Source organism: Pteropus alecto, unplaced genomic scaffold, assembly GCF_000325575.1.
Source record: "Pteropus alecto unplaced genomic scaffold, ASM32557v1 scaffold80, whole genome shotgun sequence".
In the NCBI taxonomy this organism is placed as follows: Eukaryota; Metazoa; Chordata; class Mammalia; order Chiroptera; family Pteropodidae; genus Pteropus; species Pteropus alecto.
The window spans coordinates 3,832,391-3,860,132 of NW_006430460.1; the positions used below are offsets into that span (position 1 = coordinate 3,832,391).

The 27,742-nt window shown below is 45.1% G+C and overlaps 1 protein-coding gene across 4 annotated transcripts in view; it reads left to right on the forward strand.

Annotated features, from left to right (window-relative positions):
• The window catches only part of ZMYM2 (zinc finger MYM-type containing 2), a 65,842-nt gene that overhangs the window by 27,195 nt on the left and 10,905 nt on the right, over positions 1–27,742 (forward strand). For 3 of the 4 annotated variants that reach the window (XM_025046954.1, XM_025046951.1, XM_025046952.1), the window contains 9 exons: positions 498–783; positions 1,960–2,125; positions 2,867–3,079; positions 12,728–12,799; positions 18,139–18,289; positions 18,746–18,861; positions 21,078–21,194; positions 23,271–23,421; positions 25,847–26,019. In XM_025046954.1, coding sequence (XP_024902722.1) covers positions 498–783; positions 1,960–2,125; positions 2,867–3,079; positions 12,728–12,799; positions 18,139–18,289; positions 18,746–18,861; positions 21,078–21,194; positions 23,271–23,421; positions 25,847–26,019 — 1,445 coding nt within the window. The remainder of the gene's footprint in view (positions 1–497; positions 784–1,959; positions 2,126–2,866; positions 3,080–12,727; positions 12,800–18,138; positions 18,290–18,745; positions 18,862–21,077; positions 21,195–23,270; positions 23,422–25,846; positions 26,020–27,742) is intronic. The other variant, XM_025046953.1, reaches the window with a different exon arrangement.

Below are 27,742 nucleotides of genomic sequence, written 5' to 3' on the forward strand. Positions count from 1 at the left end.
CGAGCGTTGTGGAAAATCGGTTCTTCGAAGGCCGTGTCGCCTGCAGTCGCATGTGACCTTGTCGAAGGCGGTGGCCGGTCGGGGGTTATTATACTCGTATGTCGAGGGACGCGTCCCTCGCTTAAAGTAATATTCTGTAAATCAGTCCCCGTTTAAAAACCGCTAGCCAGCACGCGGAGTGCCCGCGCGCAGTGCCCGCTGCGTGCGCGTCACCGCGGTGTGTCACGCGTGTCGCTCGCTCAGTGCCACCAGTCGTGCGACGTCGGCGCGTTCAGACGGGAGTTAGGCGCAGGGTGTGGGCAGCTCCCAGGTCTGGCGAGTGCGACGGAGCGCGGATGTCGCCAGCAGTCCTGCCCCGGGACCGCGTCCGTCCCCGCCGCCTGCTGTGGCCTTGCTGCTGCCCCACGCCTGTTGGGAACGGGAAGCCAGAGCTGTGTGGCGTGAGCCTCCGTGCGTGAATACCTGTTCCATGCCTCTTCCTGTGTTTTGTTTCTAAGACTCGTGGATCTCGCAGTCAGCGTCGTTCCCCCGGAATCAGAAGCAGCCCGGGGTGGACTCCTTATCGCCAGTGGCCTCGCTTCCCAAGCAGATTTTCCCGCCTTCCGCCCAGCAGCAACCCACTAAGCCGGTTAAAGTCACTTGTGCAAACTGCAAGAAACCTTTACAGAAGGGACAGACGGCTTACCAACGGAAAGGATCCGCTCACCTCTTCTGTTCCACCACCTGCCTCTCCTCCTTCTCGCACAAGCCTGCTCCAAAGAAACTCTGCGTCATGTGTAAAAAGTAAGCCGCCCCTCTCCGTGGGGCCTGCGGGGCCGCATGTTGGTGGCGTGGGGTTTCAGGGAGCTTGCCAGAGTCTCAGGTAGCTTCAAGGGGTTCTCCGCCCGGCCAGCATCTTCGGACCAGAAGGGCGTCTGACATGGACGGGCTTTGCGGTCGACGCAGGTGCCCAGCCGTGCAACTAGTTTTGTCTGTAAGCTCCAGTGGACTCCCTGAATTTCGAAAAATACATACACGTTTACATTATTAATTATAAGACTTTAGTTCTAAGCAGATAAAATTGTTAAGCAGTTTATGTATGACTAGTTCTATATTAAACTAGATCAGATTTCACACTGTCTTCCTATTCAGATTATTTAAAAATTGGCAAGTCTTTGGATTTACGTGTATTTATGTATGTCGTGAACATTAAGTCATTAGCGTACTCACTATTGCAGGACAGATGCCAGCTCTCTGACAGCCTTGGAGAGACAGGGTGTTCTCTTCTGCCAGCTTTTAAGTTTGGCTTCGCTAGTTAAAAATAAGCAGAGTCTGGCACCTCCCGTTCAGAGCAGGTGGGTTTTCTTGCACTGTCCGGAGCAGCCCAAGTCAGCAAGGACGGTTTTGGTCCTAGGACTTTGGAAAGGGCTTCGTGCTCTGTACAAGTCCAACAAATTCAAATGTTGGAGCAGTCGTCGTGTGCTCTTTAGACTGCTTTACAGCAGCAGACTTGTATACTGCCGTACGGGATCCTGAAATTCAGAATGAAAGGAGAATGGCAGAGGTCACCTGTATTGTCGCTTCCTAACGTTTCTGATTGCAGTGACAGAGCTGTGCGGGATGGTGGGTGGGATCGTTTCGGGTTGTGGGTGCGTTTAAGCTCAGTTGCCCTCTCTAGGATATGTGTCATGGCCCCGTGACCTCGACATCTCCTGCTTTCTACTTACCCGAGGCATTGTAAATTTGTACCTCAGTAAATCGGGCCTTGACATTAAACGCTATGTAAATAACAACAGCCTTTTTGTTTTTGTTTCTAACATCTGAGAGCCTCGTTAAGGAGTTTGAGGATAAACTAGGTTGTGGCAAGCATTTAATAGTATAAAGCTTTGCTTCCGTGGAAATTGAAAATGTCAGTTATTGCTCTTACGTTCGACTTTTTGGAAATAGAATCTCACTCCAAGTCGCTGCTCTCGTTTTCAGAGACATAACCGCCATGAAGGGGACCATTGTTGCCCAGGTGGACTCGAGCGAGTCCTTCCAGGAGTTCTGCAGCACATCCTGCCTGTCCCTCTACGAGGACAAACAGAGCCCCGCCAAGGGGGCGCTGAATAAGTCGAGGTGTACGATCTGCGGTAAACTGACAGAGGTCTGTGTTTCGTGCTTTGTCACTTAGCTCCAACGGGCGTATCTTGACAGTTGCGATACTCTTTCACGAGTGTGTATTTCCTTAAACGTGAGGAGGTGTGAAGTGGATCTGAGTACCCCATAGGGAGAACGATCTAGGAAGAGTTAAAATATAATACAATATAAAGTGCAATTTATTGCTTTTACCTGAGGTGAGGTGTGCTCACAGACACAACCGTAGTGTTTGAACAAAGAGGCCGACTACATAAGAAAGACAAGCTTGCTTAAGAGGTAGAACCCGTGGAGGGAGTTTTTTTACAACTTCATGTTGTCAACATGGTATTAAGTGTTTGCATTTGGTTGAAGCAACCTGTGTACACATGCCCCACTGGAATTATTTATAAGCTGGGTTCTCGACTCCCTTTTCCAGAGCACTGCACCTATTTATAGTTCCTTTTGGATTTGTCTAAAGATTTCAGGTCTGTTTGTTTCAGAAGCTTTATATCAAGTGAAGCTGGCTTGTTTCATCTTCAGAGACCTCTAGAGAAATTTGTAGTGAAGTCGCTGGTGGCTCCCCCTCCATATGTGTGTTCCTTGTGTGTATGAATTTGGTTTAAAGGATAACGAAATGTCCTTCGTCTTTTGTCTTAAGCTTTTCACAGAAGCTTTTCACTGAGGCATCTTTTTATCGGAGCGCCTCATTTTTTGATTACTTGTCATACTCATTTTGTAAAAAAAAATTTGTGTGTTGTTTCTCTCTTAGATTCGCCATGAAGTTAGCTTTAAAAATATGACTCATAAGCTGTGCAGCGACCACTGCTTTAATAGATACAGAATGGCCAACGGTCTGATCATGAATTGCTGCGAGCAGTGTGGGGAGTACCTGCCCAGCAGAGGGGCCGGGCACAACATCCTGGTGATTGACGGGCAGCAGAAGAGGTTCTGCTGCCAGGGCTGTGTCAGCGAGTACAAACAGGTAAGTGGCGATCTCATCCGCGTCTGCCACTCCTCCGAGCGTGTTTTCAATTGTCCTGATAGTTTTACTTCACCAGCATGTATTAACCAGATTCGTCTTGGAATCTCATTCCATTTTATTATCTTCACGTCTTGGAAATGACTTGTCTCAAATGAATGCTGAAATATATATAGGTTATTAGAAAGAAACTTGTGATTTTTTTAAATATAAGGGGAAATGCTACCAGAATGAGTCCTCTTTTGAATTTTCTGTCGTGGGTGGTGGAGAGGTTGCAGATAATGATTTTTCAAATTGTTAAAGCTTAGCTTAGGATTATCTCATTTTTCAGTTTTAAGGTTAATTTCGTTTTTAAGGTCTTTTTAATTTAGTTTACTTTTGAATTCATACGTACGCTTCGAAAGTAAAATGTACATAAAAAAAGATAAACTCAGAGAAGTCCAGCTCCTGTTTCTGTCTATTTCTCTTGATTCCTGCTCATCCTTTATAGGTATCAGTGTTCAGTTCTTACTATTTTTATGTTTTATGTTCCTTCTGAAAAATTAAGGAAATACATAATTCATTCTTAGTTTTTCTTTTTTTCTGTATAAAAGACAGCATACCATATGCACTTCACTGGCCTTCCGGTGTTGCTTCACAGAGTTTCTTGGAAATCACCCCCCTCTCGTTATGCACAGAGCTTCCTCCTCTTACAGTGTGGCCGCACAAGGTGAATTTTCACGACTTTTGCGAGCTGGTTATAAACACTCGTCATTAAAACTTAAATTAGAGAAACTTACAGATAAATTGTATTTGTTAGTCTGCCGGGCGCCGTGACAGAACCCCACAGACCGCAGGGCTCAGGCAGCGGGGAGTCGCTTTCTCACAGGTCTGGAGGCCAGAGGTCCAAGGACAGGTATTTCTCCGCGTTGGTTTCTGGTGAGGCTGCTCTCCCAGGCTTGCAGGTGGCCTCCTTGCTGCGTTGTCACGTGGTCTCTTCTCTATGCAAAGGGAGACGGAGGAAGAGAGAGGTCGGTCTTCCTCTTCCATGAGGAGCCCTTACCTGTCCCACCTGTAGGACTTCATCTACCCCCACCTGCCTCCCTGAGGCCCTGTCCCACACGCAGCCTCATGGGAGGTTAGGACTTCAAGACACACATTTTGGGGTAACACAGTTCAGACCGTGACAGTATTGAAGACAAAGAAAATGAATATTCAAAACGTATTACCTCCTGATGTCTTCATTACAGAGCATCGTCTGTGCGCTCAGGGCGTCCCAGCCGGTCGTGGCCCGGCGGAGTTGTTTTCGCGTGTGTCCCTTTTATTAGGAACGATGGTGAGCAGCTTTTCCCATCTCAGAGCTGACCGTCTTTTCTGTGAATTATTCGTTTACATCTTTTACCCATTTTTGTTGTTGTTTGGGCTTCGATCTCAAAATTTTTCCCATTATGTCGAACATTTATTTTAAGGAGCAAAATGCACCAGTCACTGGTTCCTGAAACATTTATGTAGCACCTACTATGTTGCTGGCACTCTGCTGGTGCCGGGAACCGTACAATGGAAAGTCCAGTGGTCGCGCCGGTCCCCTGCTTCCGTGGGTCTGCACTTCTGTGGGTGGCACACTTCAGCTTCGTAGTGACGGAAAGGTGCAGCTGGTCGTGATCTCCGGGACTCGGTGTGCTGATCGATGTCGCTGCTGCTGCTTCTGTGTGTGCAGCTCCTGGAAGGCTCGGGAAGCGTGCTGGCTTTCCTGGCTGGCCTCGGTTGAACCCTGGCCCCACCGTGGTCGCCTGCTTCTGGGGCAGACTGCCCCGTCTGACCACGCGCAAAGCTGTGGAGCTAGTAATCCTGTCTCACAGTGCTACCTGAAATGTCACATCTGAGCTTTGTGTCTCAATTTGTAAGACCCTGGTCAAGACACGGAACACCTGCCGCTTCCCAGCGGTCCCTCTTCTGTCCCCTGATCACTGCCCCTCCGCCGCCTCAGACGTAGCCACCGACCTGACCTTCAGCGTCGTGGTTTGACTGGTCATAAACTTCATGGAAATGACGTCAGTATGGATCGCGATCCATCCACGTGACGTATAACTGTGATTGGGTGCTTATAGACATTTTTTGTCATGTACAGTTTCTAATTTTAAGTTGTCATATTTAACAGTTCTATCGCTTCTGGATTTTGCTTCATATACTTTCCTCAGTCCCGGGCTATAAAACGTGGAATATTTTCCACGTTCCTCTCATGCTCGTGAGGCTTCATCTAGTATTTAAACCTTTAACCCATCTGGATGTATCCTGGCGTAGAGCTGAGTTACAGGGCACGTGTTGTCCACTTCCAGATGACCGATCTCGAGAGCCAGCGTCTTTATGGTGTCAGAACAAAGGGTTTCATTCTGCTTGTGACACCAGTTTTCTTGTTAACTTCGTTCATGAATATTTTATTTTTTTGTTATTTAAATGAGGTTTTCTCTCCCATGATTTTGTGTGGGCATGTATACAGACTTATATGCAGGCGTATTTTTAACTGGTTTTAAATGCCCGCTCCCAGCAGAACCACATTTTATTTATCCACTTGTGTGTTGATGTAATTTGGGTTGTTTCCACCTTTTGGCTGTTGTGAATGGCGATACAGTGAACACTGGGACGCAGGTATCAGCTTGAGTCTGTTTTCAGTTCTTGTGGGTACATCCTTAGGAGAGGAGTTGCTGGGTCATAGGGTAGTTGCACATTTTGCTTTATGAGGAACTGTGGACTGTTTTCCACAACTGGATCATTCATTTACATTTCTGCCAGCAATACGTGAGGGTTCCATCTTTGCCAACCCTTATTTTTCGTTTAAAAAAAATTTTTTTTGTTATAGTCATCTTACTAGGTGTGAAATGGTATCTCTTTGTGGTTGTGATTTGCATTTCCCTGATGACTAATGATATTGAGCGTGTTTTCATGTGCTTATTGACCTTTTGTATATTTTTGGAGAAATATCTATGGAATTCCTTTGCCCATGTTTGAATTTTGTTGTGTTTTCTTTCGTTCTTGAGTCGTAGGAATTCTTTGCATATTGTGAATGTTAATCCCTTGTCTGATAACATGGTTACAAATATTGCCTGCCGTATGTGGACTGTCTTTTTACTTTCTCGATAATGTCATTTCATGCAGAAAAGTTTTTAATATTAGTGAAGTCAAATTTATCTCCTTTTTTCTTTTGTCGATCATGTTTTTGGTGCCATAACTAAGAATTTGTTGCCAAATCAAAGGTCAAGATGGTTTATTCTCTGTGTTTTCTTTTAAGAGTTTTATGGTGTTTATTCTTAGGTCCTTGGTCCATTTTGAATTAATTTTTGTTTATGTATAAGGCAAGCGTCCAACTTACCTACCATTCTTTTGCATGTGGAGGTCCAGTTGTCCCAGCACTGTGGAATGGATTGGTCATACTTGTCAAATATTAATTGGCCATAGATGGGTGGGTTTATTTCTGGACTCTCGGTTCTGTATTCTGTTGATCTGCATGTTGATTCTTAATGCAGGTACCATACTGTTAATGATAACTGTCTTAGTAGTAAGTTTTGAAATCAGGAAATGAGTCCTCCAACTTTGTTCTTTTTCAGGATTGTTTGGATGTTTTAGATCTATTGCAATTTCATAAGAATTTGAGGACCAGCTTTCCCATTTCTGCAGAAAAGGCTATTAGAATTTTGATAGTGCTTGCATTGGTCTGTAGATTGCTTTGGATATTGTTGACATTTCAGCAGTGTTAAATCTTCCTATCTATGAATGTAGGCTGTCTTCCTATCTATTTAGGTTTTCCTTAGTTTCTTTCTGCAGTCTTCTGTAGTTTTCAGTGAACAAGCCTTTAGTCCTTGGTTACATTTACACCTGGGTAGTTTATTCTTGAGGTGCTGTTGTTAGTGGCATCGCTTCATTAATTTCCTGTTTAGGTTGCACATTGCTGTTTTTTAGAAACACAGCTGATATTTGAGTGTTTATCTTGTACCCTCCAACTTTGTTGAAATCATTTATTAGCTTTAGTAGCTTTATTCTGGATCCCTTGGGATTCTCTCTCTGTATACGGAGTCATGTCATCTGCAAATCGCAGTAGTTACACTTCTTTCCAGTCTGTATGCCTTTCATTATTTTTCTCCTAATTGCCCTGGCTAGAACTTTCACTGTTATGCTGAACAGAAGTGGCAAAGGTATATTTGTGGGGAATGTCCATAGTTTCATCCCTTTTGTTTCTCTGTTCTTTGCATCTTTTGTTTTTCCCAGTCTAAAGGTTCGTCAGCCTCTTTGAAGTGATCAACTTTTGGTTCCATCGATTCTGGTTTCCTGCTCTCTCTTTTTTAATCTCTGCTTTAATCTGTCATTTCAGTCTGGTTTTGGGGTTAGTTTGTTTGTTTTTTTCCTACTTCTTTAAGGTGAGATCTTTTTAAAAATAGATATTTAGATTACAAATTTTGCCCTGCTCACTGATTGCATCTCATCACTTTTGGTGTTTCGTGGTTTGGTTTTCATTTGTTAAATAAGTATTTTCGAATTTCTCATATGAGTTCTTTGATGAATTGGTTAAGAGTGTGTAGCTTAATCTCTCTGTATTTGTGAGTGTTCCAGTTTTTCTTTCTCTATTTATTTCTAGTTTCATTCTATTATGATTGAAAAGGCACAGAGTTTTTCTTTTTAACAACTGATAGTTTATTAAAAAGGTTGACTTCAGCCTGGCCCCGGGCTCAGTGCTGATGGGAGTGGTCTGCTCGAGTCTCAGTGGGACTGCGAGCGGGTGGGCCGCCTGGGGGGCCTCGTCTGGGAGCCCGTCACCGAGTCGTTGGTGTTGCGACCCCCAGCCTGGCTGGCCTCCTGGCTACCTGGTCCCTTTGCGTTGAGATTCTTTTCCTTTGCGCTTCTGAGCCCGTCACCTCACACCCTCGCCCTGGTGGCGCTGTGCTGGTCCGTCAAGCGATTCTGATGGGTTGAGTCTGCGGCGCCACGGGCGTCTCTCCAGGGCGGTAAAGGCCGCGGCCAGGACACAGCTCCCTGACCTCCATCCCTGACCTCTGTCCGTGACCGGGGTCCCTGACCAGAGTCCCTGGGGGCGGGCATGGCCTTGGCGAAGTGTCCCCGCGGCCTGGTGGCACATCTGCCTCACTGCTGTGGCCCCTGGCGCCGTGGACATGTTTGGTCCCCAAGCACTCGCCGCCCGTCCGGGCTGTCTCCTGTCCCCACGGAAGTGGTGGCTTGTTGAGTTCTCCAGCTGTGTTCGTGGAGTTGTCCGTTTTGTCAGATTGGCGACATTCGCTTACTCTGCTTGGGACTCTGGTCCTTGGTGCGTTCGTGCCTGTCATTGTCACGTCTTGCCGATTTACCTTCTCGCCGGTGTACGCTGCTTATGGTCTCACGTCAGTGTTCGATAGCTTTTATAACTTTGTTTTGTTTGATATTAGCACAGCCACTCCTGCTTCCTTCCCGTTATCATTTGCATGGAATATCTTTTTTCTTCATTTCATTTTTGACTTAATGTGTGGATTCGGATGTAAAGCGCGTCTCTCGTAGACTCTGCCTATAGTCGGATCATTTTTATTTCCATTTTACTGACATCTGCCTTTTGACTGGAGAATTTAATCTATTTACATTTAGTTATTTCGGATAAGGAAGGATTTCTTTCCTGCCTTTTTTTTCCCGTATGTCCAGTACCGTCCCTGCGACCCATTCCCTCCGCTGCTGCCACCTCGTGTGTGTGTTGGTTTTGCGGCGAGTCGTTTTTCTCTGCTCGTTTCCTTTGTGTGTAATTTTTAGATACTGTCTCTGTGGTTACCACGAGGATGATGTTTAACAGCCTAAGTTTGTGTCTGTTTCATGTGATTCCATAAAAACTTAACAGTTAAAAACTCTGTTCCCATATATGCCCACCCCCTTTATATCGTAATAAATTACCTCTAAGCATCGCGTGCCTAATAAGAGACAATTATTTTTAGTGCATTTGTCTTTAAAATCATGTTGTCGAGGTACCGTCCAGCGTCTGTTCATTTCAGCATCAGTCTTTGACTCTCTTTAGCATTTCTTACAGGACGGGTCTAGTGGCAACAGATTCCTCCCACTTTTATTTGGGTTTGTCGTGGTTACTCCTTCATGTTTGCAATAGTTTTGCTGGATTTGTATTCTTGATTGAAAGGTTTTTCTTTCAGTGTTTTACCTGACGTCATCTCACGGCCTTTTGGCTTCCATGGTTTCTGCTGAGAAATTGGTGGCAAATCTTACTGAGGGTTCCTTGTGCTTGCTGCTCAGGAGTCAGTCTTTCCACAGTTTGATTATAATGTCCTGTTGTGTATGTCTTTGAGTTTATCCTACTTGTAACGTCTTGTGCTGCTTAGCTTTGTAGATTTGTGTCCATTATCAAATTTGTGAGGTTTTGAACCGCTATTTCTTCAAATAATCTTCCGTGCCTCTCCATTTTTCTTCTGGGCCTTTCGTAGTGCCCAAGCTGATCCCCTTGATCTGTCCCACGGGTCTCTTAGGCTTTGTTCACTTTTCTTCATTCGTTTTTTCCTTTCTGCTCTTCAGACTCCATCATTGTAATTTTGTTACTGCTAGTCGTTCCTGAAAATCCTGACTCTCTTAGCTGGTTCTCATCTGGAGGGGGTCGTTGGTAGGGTGCCTCGCTACTTGCTGAAGGGGCAGAGGTCAGGCTCCCCACTTGGCCCTTGCCGACCTCTCCCTGGCTGGGCGCGGGGCAGGGCATCACCTTGAAACCAGGTCAGGTGCAAGTCTGGGCTCTCCACTTGGCCTTTGCTGGTGTGGGTGGGGTCAGTGCTGTGTTTTTTTCCTATGGTGTTTGGATGAGTAGAGGGGGGCTATTGTCTAAAAGTTTGCTGTCTTCCTAGGCTGTCCTTCCAATTGTATTTCTCTATTTCTTTGGTTGTTTCAAAAAATGTTTTTGTCTTCATTCAAATTTTAATTTTGTTCAAATTTTACTCCCATTTTTTTTTTAGAAATTTGACCGCGATGTATTGTGGTGGTTCTTTCCATTTGTCCTTTCTAGGGTTTGCTCAGCTACTTCTCTCTGTAGGTTTCTGTCTTCTGCCTAATTTGCAGTGTTTTCAGACATTTGAGTGCATTTTCAGCCCTGTCCTTTCTCTTCTACTCCTGGGACCCTAACGACACGAGAGAGATACCATTTTTTTCTAGTCAGGCAAATCCCCAAGGCTCTGTAAAGTTTTTCCCTCCAAGTCTGTTTTCTTTCTGTTGTTCAAATTGGATAATTTCTGTTTTCCCCTTCACAGACTCCTTCTTCTCTCTCCTCCATTCTGCTGTCGGTCCCATCTCTTGGGGTTTTTTGTTCTGGTTGTTGTGGTTATTACTTTTTTTTACTAATGCTTAATTTTTTTCGGACCGTTTTAATGTTACAAAAAATCGGAGCGGATAGTACAGAGTTCTCTCGTTACAGCCCCCTCCCCCTAGTTCTCCCCTTTATCGACACCTTAAAGTACTGTGATACATTCGCTAAAATTAATAAAGCAACATTGGCACGTTATCATTTGTAAAGTTCATAGTTCGTAGTTCACTTGGATTCCCTTAACGTTTATTTGATGTCTCTTTTCTGTTTTGTGAGCCCATCCAGGATACCGCATTGTATTCCGTAACCACGTCACCCTAGGCCCCTCTTGGTTGTGACATTTTTAACTTTTAACCCGTTCCTCACTCCCCCGTCATTTTTCTCTTTGACCGTGTTTGACCGTGGAGGTGCTTGGGGGTCAGGCGTGCTGTAAGATGTCCCTGCGTCAGAACTTGTCCGCCGTTTCTTTCATCATTACCCAGACTGGGGGAAGGAAGGTCGCAGAGGCGTTTGCCTTCTGCACTCTGCCACTTTCATCACATAACAAGGGCGTTTCTGTCGGCAGGATTCGTGACCGGCGAGGTTGATGCCGATGGCCTTGCCGAAGCCCCGCCCCTTAACCGCAGTATGTAGATGACCTGGGACTTTTCTGCGGAGATTTCTCTCTTCTGCATTTATTAATTTATTCAGTCATTCATTAATATCGGTAGGGACTCATGGATATTTATACTCTGGGTTATAAATCGGTCCTGCTTTGATTCGTTGCTCATAATTTTCTAGCTTTGGCCATTGGGGGCATTTTCACTTGGCTCCTGTGTTCTTTTGGACATACCTCAGGCACTGATTTTTTTTTTTTTTTGATTATGGGTGTTTTTCATTTACAGAATTTCCATGTGGTTCTCAGATCTTCTGTTTCTTGGATAAGAATCTGTTTCATTGTTAAGTGGTTTTCATTGCTCGTTGAAGCGTTTTTATCATGGCTGCTTAAAAAAATCTTTGTCAGTTCTAACATCTTTGTGTTTTTAGTGTTAGCATCTGTTGATTGTCGCTTTCCATTTAAATTGGTGTTTTCCTGGTTTTGGTAGGATAAGTGATTTTTTATTTTTTATTGCAGCCTGGACATTTTGGGTATCATGATACTATGGATCCTATTTAAACCTTTGGCTTCAGCTGGCTTTATTTGACACTGGTCCATAGGAAAAGAGAGGTGCCACCTCCCCATTGCCAGGTGGCAGTAGAAGTCCAGGTCCTCTCTGTGGCCTCCGGTGGCACTGTGGGGGGAGGAGCTCCTCGTTATTGCTTGGGGGGGAGCAGGAGGCCTGGTTCCCCGAGGCTTTGGGGGGCCTCCTTACTGCTCGCCACGCCCCCCACCGACACCAAAGGCTTCCACTCTGGTGGGGATCAGACATAGTCCTCATTCTCTCATAAAATAAAAATGATTTTAAAAGCTTCATTTCCGTTTTCACAGTATTTTCATGTTTTATAATTCACATACTGTGTGGTCATAATTTGTCAGTGGGGAAGTGGGAAGCCGTGCATAGGTCGTCACTGGGACACTCCCGGAAACGCCACACAGCTGCTCTGGTCACTTCTCCTTTTCCTGTAGCCTGGGAACTAAAATTGTACGGTGACCTTTTCTTGTCCCTGCCGTCCCCTCGAGGCCTTTTTGACCTTCGTCTCTGACATTGAACTTGGCTGCCATCGTTTATGTCCCCATTGGTCAGTTAGTTTCTGTAGCATACCGATACAAAAAATTAATAACCTAGATCCTGCCAGTGGATACTGTAATTCTTAACACTTTCAGTCACTTTTCATTGTCTTGCATAGCGTTTTGTCTTTCATGGAAAGCAGGATGCTTTCTGCGAGGAGTAAGCATGTAAATGCGTATGTGCCGGACGCTGTCACATGTTCTTTAAAATGAGCTCCCACAATAGCCCATTTGCAGATGATGAAAATTGTACTGCGTAACCCCAAATCACTTAATTTAGAATGCTTCGAGATATCATTATAAGTATGAATAGACTTCAGTGAGATTTTAAGATACCTTGTCATCTAAGAGATAGGTGATGTTTTATAAATTCTATGTATAGGTGAGTCAAATCTAAGGGTGTATTTTTAATTCCTTGCCCTATTAGTATTGTTTTATTTTTAAAAGAGTTTTTCTGTAGGATAATTTAAGTTATTTGATAATTCTCTTAACTTGAGCAGTGGCACTGGGGACAGGACAGATAGACTTCTTTAAAAGTTGGAATGAGTTTGTAATTAAGAATCAACTTTTACAAATTGCTTATTTGCCTTTCGATCTAGCAGCCTTTCTTTATATGTTTTGTAAAGCGTTTGAAAATCTCTTTTAGGTAGGTAGCCACCCAAGCTCCCGGAAGGAGGTTCGCGATCACATGCAGGAGTCTTTCTTAATGCAGCCCGAGGTAAGCAGGAGCGCAGCTGGGGTCCAGGCCCCACCGTTGCGTGGGCCGCTGCTGGTTCGCTGGTTCCCTCCCTGAGTACCTGGGACTCAGCTCCACGCCGCTGCCGTAAAGCGGAGGCTGTGGTGAACTGTGTCGCCGGAGTGTGTTGGTTCCCCAGTGCATAAAAAAGTTACGTTATACTGGCTGTAGTCTATTAAGTGTGCAGTAGTGTTATGTCTAAACACAGTGTACCTACCCTAATTAAAAAACATTTTCTGGCTGAACATGCTAGCCATTGCAGCCTTCAGTGATCTTTTTGCTGGTAGAAGGTCTTCAATTTGTAAAAAGCTCTATAAATCTTAATAAAATGAGGCATGCCTGTCTATTAAAATTTATGAACTTAAAATATATCAGATGATTGTTTTCTTACTTTACCTCTAAGATATGCACGAACTTTTTCTTTCACTAAATTTTACGTGTCTTGTGATAAGCTCGTTTTTTATATTGTTAAAAAGTTATTGTCAGATATAATTTTTTAGTGCACACTACCTTGTCCCCGGTAGGCACTCAATTATAGGTTATAAAAGTCCCTCTCCTTATTAACCAGTGTCACCCCAATAAATTTAATTTAAAAAAAGAGTCCCTTTCTTTGGTGCCTACTCGAAAGATTAAAAAAAAAAAACAAAACCCTTTCTTTCAAAATCATTTCCAAATCTATATTCCCATTAATCCAAGTGAATAAAGCGGTACATGAGTAATAAACGCACACGGTCAGGACAGGTGTGACGGTGGCCTTGTGACCACCGCGAGGGTGTCCTTTGATGTGGTGCTGCCGGCCGAGTGAACTGCAGCCTTCCTCACGTCCGCCCACTGATGTCCCTTACAGCAGAGGGGACACGTCGCGGCTTGTCTGGGGCCCATGTAATCCAGGGTCGCAGGCCGTCATGTCACTTAAAACTTTTTCATTTTTCCCCTCTTTTCTTTGGAGACCCCAATTCCAGATACATTAGACTTCCTGCTAGGGTCCTGTGATCACGGTGGCTCTATGATTTAGTTTGTTCTTTTCTTAGTCTCTTTTTCCTTTCTGCTTCGTTTGGAGAGTTTCTGTTGTTTTATCTTTAATTTTACTAATCTTTTACCTAACAAAATTAAATGCAGTGTATTTTTCACCTCGGATCTTGTGTCATGTCTAGAAGTTCCATCCGAGTCTCCTGTTCTCTGTTCTTTGCCCCGTTACGTTCATGATTTCTGCTGCTGATTTTGACTATGTATCATAGCTCTTTCAACATCTTTACTGTTTTCATATCTGTCATTTCCAGATCTGTTTCTACTGCTTGATTTTTTACTTTCATAGAACAGGTTATTCTGTGCACTGTTTAACAGTCTTTGTTTCCTGCCCTTCATCGAGTTTCCTAGTTGCTAAAGATGGGGGTCGGGGAGTGAAAGCTGGTCTCCGTCACTCCATCGGGCTGGGGCGGGCGTCCTGGCTGCTCTCGGGACGTGGTGCCCCAGCCCCTCCTTATCTCTCAGGCCTGACCCGTCTGAGTCCCCCGGGACGCTGCTGGCCTGCCCTCAGGCTGCTCCACTGCTGTCCCAGCCTCGGGCTGAGGGAGCGCACCTGTCGGCACGGACGCCCTCGCAAGGGCGACTGTGCCTGCGTGGTGTCTCCCTCAGTGTCAGCCCCGGGACTGCGTGTTAACCTGGTTCGCTTGTTAAACAGGTGGCTGTCAGGGCTCCCCAGGGACCGTCGCTACTTTTCCGTCTGTATTTAGTAAGTTTTTGGGGGGGATATATTATACTATGTAAACATCCTGTTGCTCAGCAGACTTTACCCACTATTTTTGGCATCCATGGTCAGTTAGAAAAAATTTTTAATTAGAAATAGTAGATGTGTGTCGAAGGAAAAATTATAAACTATGCAGTAATGAAGAAAGTAACATAAAGTGGTGTATACATTTTTTGGACTTTTTCTCTGCATACACGTCTTGCGACATAAAGAGCTCTACTTTTAGGGTTTTATGAATAAATGAAGTGTAAGTTTTACTTGAATTTATCTCTTAATCTTCACGTACTGTAAAAATGAGTGCTAGATCCTGTCGTTGTCGACGTTCCTCACCTCTGCCTCTGATCCGGGCTCTTGACTGTTTGCAGCGTTTGATGGCCTTAGTCGTGTGGGCGCGCCAGTTCTCAGAATGGCATCGAACGCGTAAGATACAACATCCGTGCTCACGGCCAGAGTCAGTTAAGAGAGTTATCAAGTCATTTAAAAATTTTCAGATGTCATATGTATGCTTCGTGAATGCGCTAGGTCAGGAGATAGTATGGTTCATAACGACAGTGCTTTCTGAAGTAATGTGGAACGTGATGATATAGCGAGCTGTCTGCCAGTACGATGTAAAAAACTGGGGATTTTTTTTTTTTTTTGACAAAGTCATAGGTTCTGCTAAAGCTCACGTGGTTTGTCGCTTACAATCAGAATGAAACAGAATGCCACGTTTCAGCTAGATGTTAATGAATGGAAAGGTAATTTTTTTCTATGCAGTGCCGTGGACCCAAGTCAAGTTTAAGTTGTATTTGAATGTGACAAGGAAGTAGCCTCCGTGCTGGCCAAGTCTTGCTGCCCGTGCCCTGGGTTAGATGTGCAGCAGCAAGACCATTAAACCCGTCTCTCTCGAGCGCCTGCTCAGGTCGTCTGCTCGCTTAGTCAAATGTACTAAGTGAAATAAAGGCGTTACCTACACATGAAAGGAAAAATAACAGCAACTTTTAAAATCACGTGATGGTCAGTTTTGATATTCCTCTGGAATGGGTTAAAATTAAAATGTGAGGCACCGTTTTCCAATAAGTAGACTGAAAATGAGCCAGTTTTTCATAAACTGGCTCATATTTACGTTTAACACTACCAGTATCTCGTTTCCATCAGTTCTGCCTCATTTTTTTGCACCAAATTTGTAAGTGGGTCTATTTTTCTCCATGCCCGAATGGGGGCTGCATTAGTTGTGAACTCGTTCCATTTAATTTCGTTCCTTTAAATCACATAGTGCACGTTCACAGGATGCATTAAATTTGAACGTGGTTGTCCCCGTTATTCACATGTGAAGCAGAGAACATGGCACAGGCTTTTTTTTTTTTTGCTAATGTTCTTCCGTTAAGTGGGTCTTTTTTGTTTTTTGAAGTCGTGGTCACGATAAAAGCAGCTATGTTAAAATATTTTCAGTATGAACGGTTCTGTCTTCCTGATAGTGCTTCCTCATTCTCTTCAGATAAAAGTATTCGTCTGTGCGACCAGTTGCTTAGCGCCTTGTTTTCTTGACCCAATTCAACTGGTCTGCTTTTTATCGGTACGTCTTAAAACTTGATAATTAACCATTCTGCCCATACAATCATTTCAACTTGAAGGATGTTTCTAATAAATTAAAAAAATCTAATCTAAGATTAGATTGGACAGTTAGACTTCATTCACTGGATTATTGGTGGAGCAGTTCTGTGTTGAGGCTGCTGCGTGGTGGTTTCGTGCACGCACGTGCCGCGAGCGGCCGTTTGTCTCCGTGATCCTGTGACACGGGGCGGGGGGTCCTGGTGTTTTTAGGGTTCCTGACTTGTGTGGTGGTGTCGGATTTTCAACATTCTTTTATCTGCCTTTGTTTCATCGATGTGTTTTCTTTGATCTTTTCCCCAATATAAAATCGAAATCATTATACAGGCCTCAGGAGAACATGTTCTCATTCCAGACACAGCCCAGAGCATTCTCTCCTGTCGCTCTGACTTTGGGAGAGTCGTAATTCGACTGAATAGATTTTTATTTCTTCCTCGTTGTCATTCCTTTGATCGATAAGTATATTTCTTTTTGGAGCCTATCAGAGATCGAAGAATAGGTTGATTTCCTCTTTGAAAAATAAAACTTAGGGCTCCTTTAAGTGTTACTTGAGTAAATGAGGAATAAGGCAGCATGGGTTATTTTTTATGCTACAAAGATGAATGTGACGTGCCTTCCTGGCACGGCACGGAAATAGCTGTATTCTCCCCGCTCTTTTATTTGTCGTATGCTGAAAAAGTTGGATTTTCTCCTCTTTTTTTGATGTTGCTGTTAGTTATTTGTTTTCGGTTATTGTCTGTACTCCAGTTTACTGCCTTTATTTTCTGAAGTCCTTTGGTGCTCGTGAAGTTTATGCATGCAACTTTATTTTTGGCCTGATTGTCATCTTCCCTGACATCTGTTTATTCATCCATCCATGGAACATCTTGAGGCCTTCTTAGATGGTCACACTGTATTAGATGCCGCCAGGTATGCAGATGAGTAAAACGACCTCAGCATCAGATGGGAAGATGGATACGGTTATTTTGCAACACGATAAGTGATATTCGATTTAACTGATTATGACGGTTCTGTAACCACTCAGAAGAGAGCTCAAATAAAAGTTGCTCTAAAAGGCTTGCCTTTCCTTATGTTCGATTTCTGATTGTGACCATCAAGTAGATTTTTTAATACAAACACAGTTCATTCGAGTTGGGTTTTTGTCAGACCGTATAGTTCAGTGATGCTGCTTTTGCCTAGTACCTTTCAAAGTGTGCTTCCTTTTCCTACCTTCATACGTTTGACCTCATTTCTTTGAATTATATCAGTGTTGGCAAATCCTCACCCTTGGCAGAAGGATCGACTTCATTATTATCTGTTGACTAACGATTAACTTTAATTATAACTAATAGCCAAAAATCATTTTTCAAATTTTGTGTTATTAGTTTCAAGTATATAGTACATTGGTTAGACATTTATACAGTTTATAAAACGATCCCCCTTAACTGCTCCTCTCCGCTGCCCAAAATCATCTCGAATGAAGTTTTTTTTTTAATTTAAAAATACTTATTTTTATATTTTGTTGGGGTTGAATAAGATTCTAAATGTAGGAAGTAGGTGGTGAATCAGTTTTAAGAGTCGGTCCAGAAGCGCGGGGAGCAGCAGCAGCTCGGTGGGGTGCGTGATGAACAGCTTCAACTACTTCCCCGAAGAACCGTATTCATCTGATGATCAAGGCTTACATTTTTAGGTCCATTTCATCTCTTCTGTCTAATGACTAAGGAGTGTGCCCTTATTGTAAACAGAACACTGTGCCTTTCTTTGATAAATTAACAGAGGAAACAGATTTTGAAGGCGACCTAGCCGAGATCGTCTCTTGTGTTCGAACCTCATCCAGCTGCATCTCTCGGAACAGCCTGCGTCCCCATGGGGACTTGGCTCCCTAAGCCCGAGAAGATTAACGGGATTGTTTTGCAGAGAGAAAAGGTGTCATGAAAAATAACGATTTTTTTTTTCTAGTTGAACTGCGGTTCTCTTAATTATCTTTCTCTGTTTCGAATTTTAGAAATACGGAAAACTGACCACTTGTACCGGCTGCCGAACGCAGTGCAGATTTTTCGACATGACGCAGTGCATTGGCCCCAACGGTTACATGGAGCCGTACTGCTCCACGGCCTGCATGAACAGCCACAAGACCAAGTGCGCGCGGTCACAGAGTGAGTCTGGGCGTGCGGGGCGGGCGGCGGGGCCCAGGGCCTCCACGGCCCGCCGCCCTGTCCTCTACCTGGGTCGCGGTGCTCGTTTTAGCCGCATGAACTTTATTAGCATGCCAGACTCCCTCACCGAACACTTTTTAATGGTTTGGATCATTGCATATTTCTTTTAATTTTTAAATTATTGAAGTTCTATCTATGTCTGTGTTCTCAGCTAACACCGTTTTTCATGCGCACGTGATTAACTCCAAGATCGTCTCATGTATCCGCGTGCGTTTTAGAGATGTCACATCAGACTCTTTTGTGACAGTGTTTTTTAAGGTGTAAATAATCTTGGAAATGTATAAAAGGGTAGTTTACAGAAGGTTCTGTTAAGAAACTTTTCTGAGGTCTACTAAGACATTTTTAAAAGACTCATTACTTCATAGACAAATCAGATCTGTCCCTCTTCTCTCCTAGGTTTGGGAATTATTTGCCATTTTTGTAAGCGAAACTCTTTACCTCAGTATCAAGCCACAATGCCTGATGGAAAACTGTATAACTTTTGCAATTCCAGCTGTGTGGCTAAATTTCAGGTTTGTTATTTATTTTGTATAACCCTCACCTCCAATAAAATGTACATAGAAAATGCACAGTGTTCTACGCTTTATCTTTACTTATGGTGCTTTGTTTTTAGTTTGTCGAGAGTCAGATTGGGGTGGAGGTTTAGAGTCGCAGGAGACAGCTGCAGCTGCTCTCTCCTTAGCTCGGGTGCTCTAATTGACCTTCCGTTGTGTCTCTGATCTAGACTTGGAAGGAAAATAAATACAACTGAGCTCAGTGCCTGATGTATAGCACTTTCTTAATAGGTGGTTTGAATAACATCGTGTGACTCTTAAAGGAATTCTGTTTTGTGGAGGGCGCAGGAGTATTTAGCCTGGAAGTGGGGAGCGCAAGTGCTGTCTTCGTATAACAGAAATAAGCCAGCTGACGGGGGACGGGACTGTAGTCCGCCCTAATTTAATACAGGATCAGTTCCGGGGAGACATTTTTCACTTGGGTAGGTGACGTAGGCCTTCAAAGCTGGCATATGGCAAGTCTCAGAAGACAGCAGTACTGGACGTGTTCAGACTTAAGCCCGCCGACCACTAGGAGGGACAGTTTAGAGGGGACTTAGTGTGGTGACGTGCTACGTAGGCCTCCTTGCCGTGGGTGAACATCTCAGGGTATTACATAAAAGCTCTGACCAGCGTCCAGGCCATGCTCCCTGAGCTCGTTTGTCCAGCAGCTGCGTTGTAAGCACCGCCCTCTGTGTTAGTTTACTTGGACTGAAAACGCAGTCTCGAGTATGTTATTGTGACTCCAGCCGTTATTAGCCTTTAAGCTGAGGTGGTTTTGAATTCGGCTGAATGGTTTTTGTTATCGTTATATCCTCAACTGAGCTTAGGTGACAGACCGCATTGAAGACAGACCTTTTGCTTTGGAAGCTGGGATAGTGGCCATTGCTATATCCTCAGCGCGGTAGACATCGCTTGGGACTAGAAATTAAGGAATGAGGATTGATTAGACGCGCGGAGGGCAGGGTCTTTGGCGTGCTGCTGGTCAGATTACACCTTCATTCCTTTTTGATGTTGGGTAAATGAAATGTTAATTGAAAATATATTAACCACTTTTCTCTTTTGATTGCAACGTGTATTGCCCATGGTTTTGATGAGGCCATTTGTGTATGAAACACGCTTAAGTTAGACTCTTGCTCCTGAGGAGTGCGCCCCCATCAGTCTGTCCGCAGCCTCATCACTTTGCGACTGCGTGAAAGTAACGCAAGGCTGACAAACAGAAAAGCAGCATTTTTCCTCATTCTTTCTTTATCTTAAAGCAAACCATTAGATGTTTTTCCATTTCAGAGTAAGATGACAGGATGGCTTTCATTTGTTTTGAAAAATAATGGACTTTAATTTTTTGGAAATACTAAGGGTAATGTTGGTGGTTTTTATTTAAAAAACATATTTACTCGATAGTTACTGTCCTAAATCTGCAGGTTTTATTTTTTCATGTGTCGAACGATGTATGCAGAAGTTTAAAAAATGATAAAGGTGTTTTCCTCCCTCCGCTGCCACAGTGAAAAGATTTTATTAAGTATTTGTACATTCAGAATATTGCGTAATGTATTATGGATTAAAGAATGAAAATTAAACTTATCAATAATGCACTCACCTACTCAGATTAGGGCAAAACTTTTAAAGCCCATATATGCTTCTATCTTTTTATATTCTGTAAATTGTTTTACGTAAATTCCTGGTATCAGCACTAGTTTATAAATGTTTCCCCCCAACTTTGTGTAAGAAACGATCAGTTTTAAAAAGTAACACAGGCAGGTTTTTTTTTCCCTGATGGACTTGGAGAGGAAGTGTCGGCCGCAGCGAGCAGCAGTGAGTTAGCTGTTCGGCTGCGCGCCGGGCGCCGAAGACGCTTATTTACTAGTTCAGGACCAGAGCAAAAAGCCTCACTAGTTTTGCTTACGTTTTCTTAAAGAAAAAAAAAAAATCGCGATTGGTATTTTGTTTTTTTCTTTTTCATATATTTTAAGATTAGTAATAGTCCTGTAGTAAAAAATGAATTTCAGGTTCATAGAACTTAATATACTAGCATACTTTTTAAAGATAAAATTCAGAAATGCAATTTTATGTGAATAAATATTTAAGCAAAATACGTATTCTTTTTCTGGACCTAGTTGATACTTGACATTTGTCACGAATGAAAATTCTGAAATCCGTCTTGGGCTCAGTATGTTTTGTTCTTTGTTCTGTTTCAGGCGCTAAGTATGCAGTCATCTCCAAACGGCCAGTTTGTAGCTCCAAGTGATATTCAGTTGAAATGCAACTATTGCAAAAATTCCTTTTGTTCAAAGCCAGAAATCCTGGAATGGGAGGCAAGTGCTGTTTTGTCGTGTTGTTTTCTGGCGCGGCAATCAGGGTCTGGTAGAATGACCGTGACGTTTCCATCTGAGAGTCAATTTCTGAGCGGATAAGGGTCCGTTTCTCAGATTTTGTGATGAGTGTTTACCTATGCGGCAGTGGCACTTACAAAGGATCTGTTCCTTTTTAAGTAAAATAAAGAATTACTGAAGTCATAGTCACCGTATATTGTGCTCATGATCGTGTGCAGAGTGTCACTTTGTTTAGCATGTACCTGGAGCATCTGTCTGTAGTGTTTCCCCATTCCCCACAGTCCTTATGAATATTTTCTGCGAACTCTAATATCTTGTATTGCCTGCTACCTGTAAGATAGAATCTGGTAGTCGCTTACTATGTTGTCATTTAATGTTCTATAATTGCGTTTTAATAAAAAAAAATCCTCATTTAAAATTTCTCCAATTACAATTGACATTCAATATTACTTTAAGTTAGTTTCAGGTGTACAGCATAGTGGTTAGACATTCTCATACCTTACAAAATGATCCCTCTGCTTAGTCTGGTACCCACCGGACACCGTACACGGTTATTCCAACATCAGTGACTGTATGGCTTGTGCTGTACCTTGCATAATTCGAATCTGAATTTGTTTTCCCTTTCTCACCAGTTTATTAGTTTACTTTTTGCCATTACCAGAAACAGCGCTCATTAGCTTTGGCTGCGGGGCGGGGCGGGGCGGATGAGCGGGTGCCACCGTGGCCGGTGGCCGTAGCCGCGCATTGCCGTCTTGAGCAGCGTTCGTCTGCAGCCATCCTCTCTCTCACCTGCCGGGGGGGCAGAGACGTGTGCTGGCCCAGGTGGCCGTGACCCCCCCGCACCGGAGGGTCTGGCAGGTCTTGGGGAGAAGGTGGCGGGTACGGTCTCTGAAGGACGTTAGAAGTCGAGAATTTCACCGTGTTCGCACCTCAGTCCCTAGAAAGCTGTGTAGTGACTTTTGGTGCAGTTTCAAGAACCTTCGGACTGGGCGTCCTTGGACGTTGGCACCCAGTGGTATTCTCGGTGACTGAGACCCTCTGATAAGTCGTAGTAGGAAGACGGTTGCAGGCCCGGGAAGGAGGAGTAAAGGAGCGGGGTGGGGGGCAGGCACCCCAAGCAGCACGCAGAGCGGCGTCCCCTCGGAGACGGAGGTCCGCACGGACTGCGTGCTGATGACACGCTGGGTGGGGCGGGCCCCCTGCCACCTGCACGCCAGCCCCGCAGGCCCCACCAGCCCCGCTGGCTCCGCAGGCTCGTCGCTGTGCTGCTCTCTGTCACTTGGGTGCGGGTGCCGGGACGGAGTAAGAAGCACCTCAGATGGAGCGGGAGCCGAGCCTGTCCCCAGGGTAGGGGCGGGCACCCCGTGTGTCCTGCTCAGGTCCATGGTGGCAGTTTCGCTGTGGCTTTCCCGCCCAGGGTCGTGTGTCCGTGGGGGCCCCTTCCCACCGGGACTGCCCCGCCCCGCCCTGCGAGCTGCTTCGCGGCCCCCCACCTTCCTTACCGTGGTCCCCGGCTGTCTCGGCTCCTGTCGGGGCTGGTATAGACCTTGTCGCATCCTCCGCAGCTGCCCAAGCCTCCACCTGTGCCGCCCGGCTGCGTGTTTGACAGGTGTCCCGGCTCCTTTTGGGGCTGGGAGGACCGAGTGATTGCCAGGCCTCCCTTCAGGGGACCCCGCCGTCCCCAGCTGCACAGGGCCCATGCCGGCTCTGGGTAGCGCTCCCCGGGCGCAGGTGGCAGGTGTGGAGTCCCGCCTACCTGACTGTACCCAATGAAGAAGGCGTCTTTTAGAGGGAAACTCTCATAATCCCCAGACTTCTCGGCTCCCTTCCTGTCATCCCGCCATCCCTGTCGCCGGGGCCCCGTGGACGTAGTGCTCTGGAGCTCGGTGGGGCTGTGAGTTCGCAGGCTCGGTGTCTCGTCTGTCGGACGCGTAGCCGCAGGGACAGTGACCCTGAGTAGGCGAAGGCGTTGGCGTCGGTCCGCCGTCGCGGCTGGCTTTCTCGCACCGTCGCCGCGAGGTGTGTGCCCGACGCTCACGCGGCTCCCTTTGCGTTTAGAGCAAAGTGCACCAGTTCTGCAGCCGGGCGTGCGCCGACGACTACAAGAAGCTGCACTGCATCGTCGCCTACTGCGAGTACTGCCAGGAGGAGAAGACCCTGCACGAAGCCGTCAGCGTGTCCGGCGCCAAGAGGCCGTTCTGCAGCGAAGGCAAGTGCGCGTCCTTCCGCCAGAGCGTGTCCAGGCTGTGGCCGCGGCGTCGCGAGGAGCCGCGCGGTGTGAGTGTGGCTGAGCAGAAAAGGTGAAGGTGCTTTTCTACCGACTCGCTTGGTTAAGAACGTGGGTGGCCCGTTTCTCCATTCCAGGAAGCGTGAGGGCACAGTAAGAGCATGACCGTGTCACTTGTCAGCGTGCAGACCGGATCTGACGGTCGGCGTGGACGTGAAGCGTTTCCAGGGGCGCCCGTCGCTGCCCCGCGTGCCCCGCGTGGCATCACTGCAGCGCGAAAATATGTTTAGGTTTTCAGTTTGGGATTCCGGGGATTCGTTGGTTTCTGCCGGAGCGCACTCGGGAGCCCTCTGTCCCCGTTCACAGCGTTTTCGTTGTGCTGGCGCCGGGCGGCAGACTCCAGGCCCAGTTCTGACGGTCCGGAGGTGGGAACCCGGAGTGTAGCTGTGGCTTTGGGTCGGTGGCTCTCGCTCTGAGCCGGCTTCCTCTTTCTATGCTTTCCCTGGTCCCGGGCACCGAACTCCCCGCTTTCCAATCTGCTGTCCTCATCTAGTCATTTCCAGTCAGTTTTTTTTTTGTCCTGGATCCACTTTCTCTGTGGATTTCTGCTGTGAGTTATTGGCAAGAAAAAGGTCGTTAAATGCCAGCAGTAGGGAGTAGCAGTGGCACTGGATGACAGGTCCGTGCCCCTGGGCCTTGGGCGTGCCCTGCACACTCCACGCGGAGCCCGCGTGCAGGGGGTGCTGCTTATAAACCAGGGCCCTCCTTTTCGTGGGTGTGGCTGGTATGTTTTACCTGGGATGAAAGGTAACCACATTTCCCGTTAAGATGTCAGTTATAATGGAAAGTGACATAGTGTTCCACTGAAAAGGTTGTTTCTGAGTTTATTTAGCTTTTCTTACACCTGCAGTTTTGTGTAGTGATATTTGTAGTGATTCCTAAGTCTGAATGTGTTGGTGTTGCTGGCTAAACAGGGGTCCCTAAATCCCCGGGCTGCGGACAGTACCGGTCCGTGGCCTGTTAGGAACCAGGCCGCACGTTGCTGGCTTAACAGGGGTCCCTAATCCCTGGGCTGCGGACAGTACCAGTCTGTGGCCTGTTAGGAACTCCGCCTCGGGTCATCAGGTGTTTGAGTCTCATAGGAGCCCTGGTCGGAGGGGAACGCCAGGCGGGGCAGCGAAGCTCCTCTGTGTCTGCGGCTGCTCCCCAGCGCCAGCATCACCGCCTCAGCTCCGCCTCGGATCATCAGGTGTTTGAGTCTCATAGGAGCCCTGGTCCCTGAGGCCAAAAACGTTGGGGACCGCTGGGCTAACATGTCAGTGACCTTGTACCACGTGGATTTTACTAGAACGAATAGACAAGTAGCAGCAAATAGGTAATAGATGTTTGAGAACATAATTTTAGTCAGAGGGACTTATAACTGTAGATGAGCAATAAAAGGTTTAAAAGGATGTGTTTTTTTCCTGTTTAATAACGTATTTTGTGTTTTCTCTAACTGCACCTAGTTCTGTGCTGGAACCTGTCAGAAATGATAAAACATATAGTACCTGGTACTACCATCAAAATCTAGTTAGGAAAGGAAAGCTAATAAAGGTAAAATATTAAAAATGTTTTAAAATGTGGTTCATAGTCATGGATTAATTGCCAAATAAGTTATATAAAAATAACTATTTGCCAAGTGAATTACATGTTAAAAATTGCAGTTCAAGTTCACCAGTGCGAAGGATCGCTTGAAACTGGCTTGACGAGGGCAGAGGGTGGAGGCGATGTCACCCCGCTCTCCGTTAAAGGACAGGCAGGAAGCTCGTCCTTACGTGGCGCAGCACGGGTAGAGCGTGGGGGTCGTCGAGCTCAGAGATGTCCGAGGAGATATGAGTGAGACCGACGTGTCAGCCATGCAGCCGTGCAAGTGCACGGGGGCTGAAAGAAGCAGTTTACTGGAGAAATAGGGTAGCGAAGCATCTCCTCTGCACCAGGTGTTAAACCAGCCTCATTTCTGACCGAGACAAAGCGAGAAACCAGCTAAGTGCCCAATGGCCGAATATACCGCCTCGTGATACTGTTCCATTACTAAAATGCCCGTTTGGTGTGTTTGTGATACTCGAGCAAGGTTACAGTTAAGACAAGGTGGTGCTGAGACATTACGAGCTGCGAATGTCTTGGAACATTCGTTATTGGAACCCACGTGGTATCTAATACAATACGCCATGTCCTGTTTGAATTTTCACAGGTCGGTTTTGATCGCAGTAGATTTCACAGGGTTGATCAGGAGCGAAAGAGGACTTAATATGTGAATTTATCGACACTTTGTGAAGCTAACGCTGTATTAGCCGTAAGCTCTTCCGTACCTAAAACATTAGTTTTTTGACATGTTTTTGTTTTACTCTTCAAACCTCATCTTTTCCAGGCTGCAAACTCTTGTACAAACAGGATTTCGCCAGGCGTTTGGGACTGAGGTGTGTCACTTGTAACTACTGCTCGCAGCTGTGTAAGAAGGGGGCGACCAAGGAGCTGGACGGCGTGGTGCGGGACTTCTGCGGGGAGGACTGCTGCCGCAAGTTCCAGGACTGGTACTACAAGGCGAGTGCCCCGGGGCGCGGGCGCCACCAGCGGGTCGTTCAGCGCGTTCCTCCGCACGCGAAGTAGCGTTTGACCCGGTTCCTAACTTGGGTGTTACCCAAAGCGAGGCTATTCCCGTATTTTCAGCGACGCAGCTTTTAACAACGTAGACGATTTCTCTAAAATTTGTCGTGTCTCTGTTTCCCTAAATGGCAATGTTTTTGATGACTAATCAGTGCTGAACTTTAGCAGCTAATTGTTTTGGATACTTAGGATGTGTTATAAAACACATTGTTCTTTTTTGCCTTTTTAATTGTGGATCTTGGGAGAGTTTCACATTGAAAAGACACAATACGAATCGATTGAGACCAAAACCATTTCATTTGAAACTATAAGTGTGTGTGTGTGTGTGTGATTAAAATCTATGTCTAAAAAAGTTAAGATAAACCCCTTTTGTCCATTGGATCGGTTTCTCTCTGGATAAGAACACGCGTGGAAGTTTGGGCTTCGGTCAGGCAGATGTCACCCAAGGATAAGACACCAGCTCCTGGTCCGTGGCATGCAGCCATGTGTGTGCGGGCGGTCCCGAAGCACGTGAAGGCGGACGCCGGCCTGACCTCAGCATTGTGAAATACTGCTAAATGGTCCAAATGCGTAGAGTGTTATTTAGTTCACTTGGTGAGAGTGACATTCTTGAATATCTGTAGCTGGAAATGGGAACTACCTTTTTTAAATAAGAAGAGGAAGGTACTTTCCAGGTCATCAGAGGTTGTTGAGGCCGAGTTGGGTGTACTTTTTAAGTTACTTCATCATCTTACTGTTGTTCGTGACTGATTTAATTAGAATTCAGGTTCAAATTTTAAAAATGCTTAGGACAAACATACTGACATTTTCTGACATGCATTCTTTTTAGTCTAAACCAGTGTCTTCTATTATAGACAGTAGCAATTTTGAGAAGTCACTAGGAGAGTATTACTTTAATGACTTTAAATGCTCAATTTTAACTTGGCACACACAAATACATCTTTTTCTCCATTGTTGAGGAAGTTTTATTTTTGAAAATGTCAAATAGTCAAAGTATTTAGTGGTTACAGATATGGAAATTCCATTTTATTCTTACTATCCATTACCTATTTCATATTTATTTTATTGTTTGAGACAGAGTTGCTACCATGTGATAATGATTTTTCCCATCATTATATTATTATGCAAAATTCTTTCTGCCTAATTTTGTAATTCTGAGTCCAAAACTTTAATTTCTTAAAATAATCTTTCTTGGAGGATTTTGTTATTGTTCTCGCACAGTGCATTTGTTCCTCTGGCTTCTTTAAATGAATTCATTCAAATTCTGTTTTTTTTGTTTTTTTTTTTTAAATATTAAAATTAAAATAGAGAAATCTTTTGGTTTCTTTTTGTATTTTTTTTTAGGGAAGCAAAGAAATGTTCTTTAGCTAAAGACCACACTATTTTAGATGTTGGATTTGTTCCATTTTGCTGTTTATTTTAGAGGATAATTGTATCTAGTGTCATTTTACGTACAGCGTTCAGCGGTGGGACTTCATGAGGTGGTGTATTTTGGAATGTAGAAGAATGCGTTACTGAAACAAGCAGTTATACTCACCTGTTTGTGTTCGCCGTCAGCCTTCTGCACAGTAAATACATATTCATTATTCTTCCTGATCCTGTTAAAACCCAGCATGTTTTTCTGTAACACGCACGACAGCCTGACCACGTGCCGTCCTAA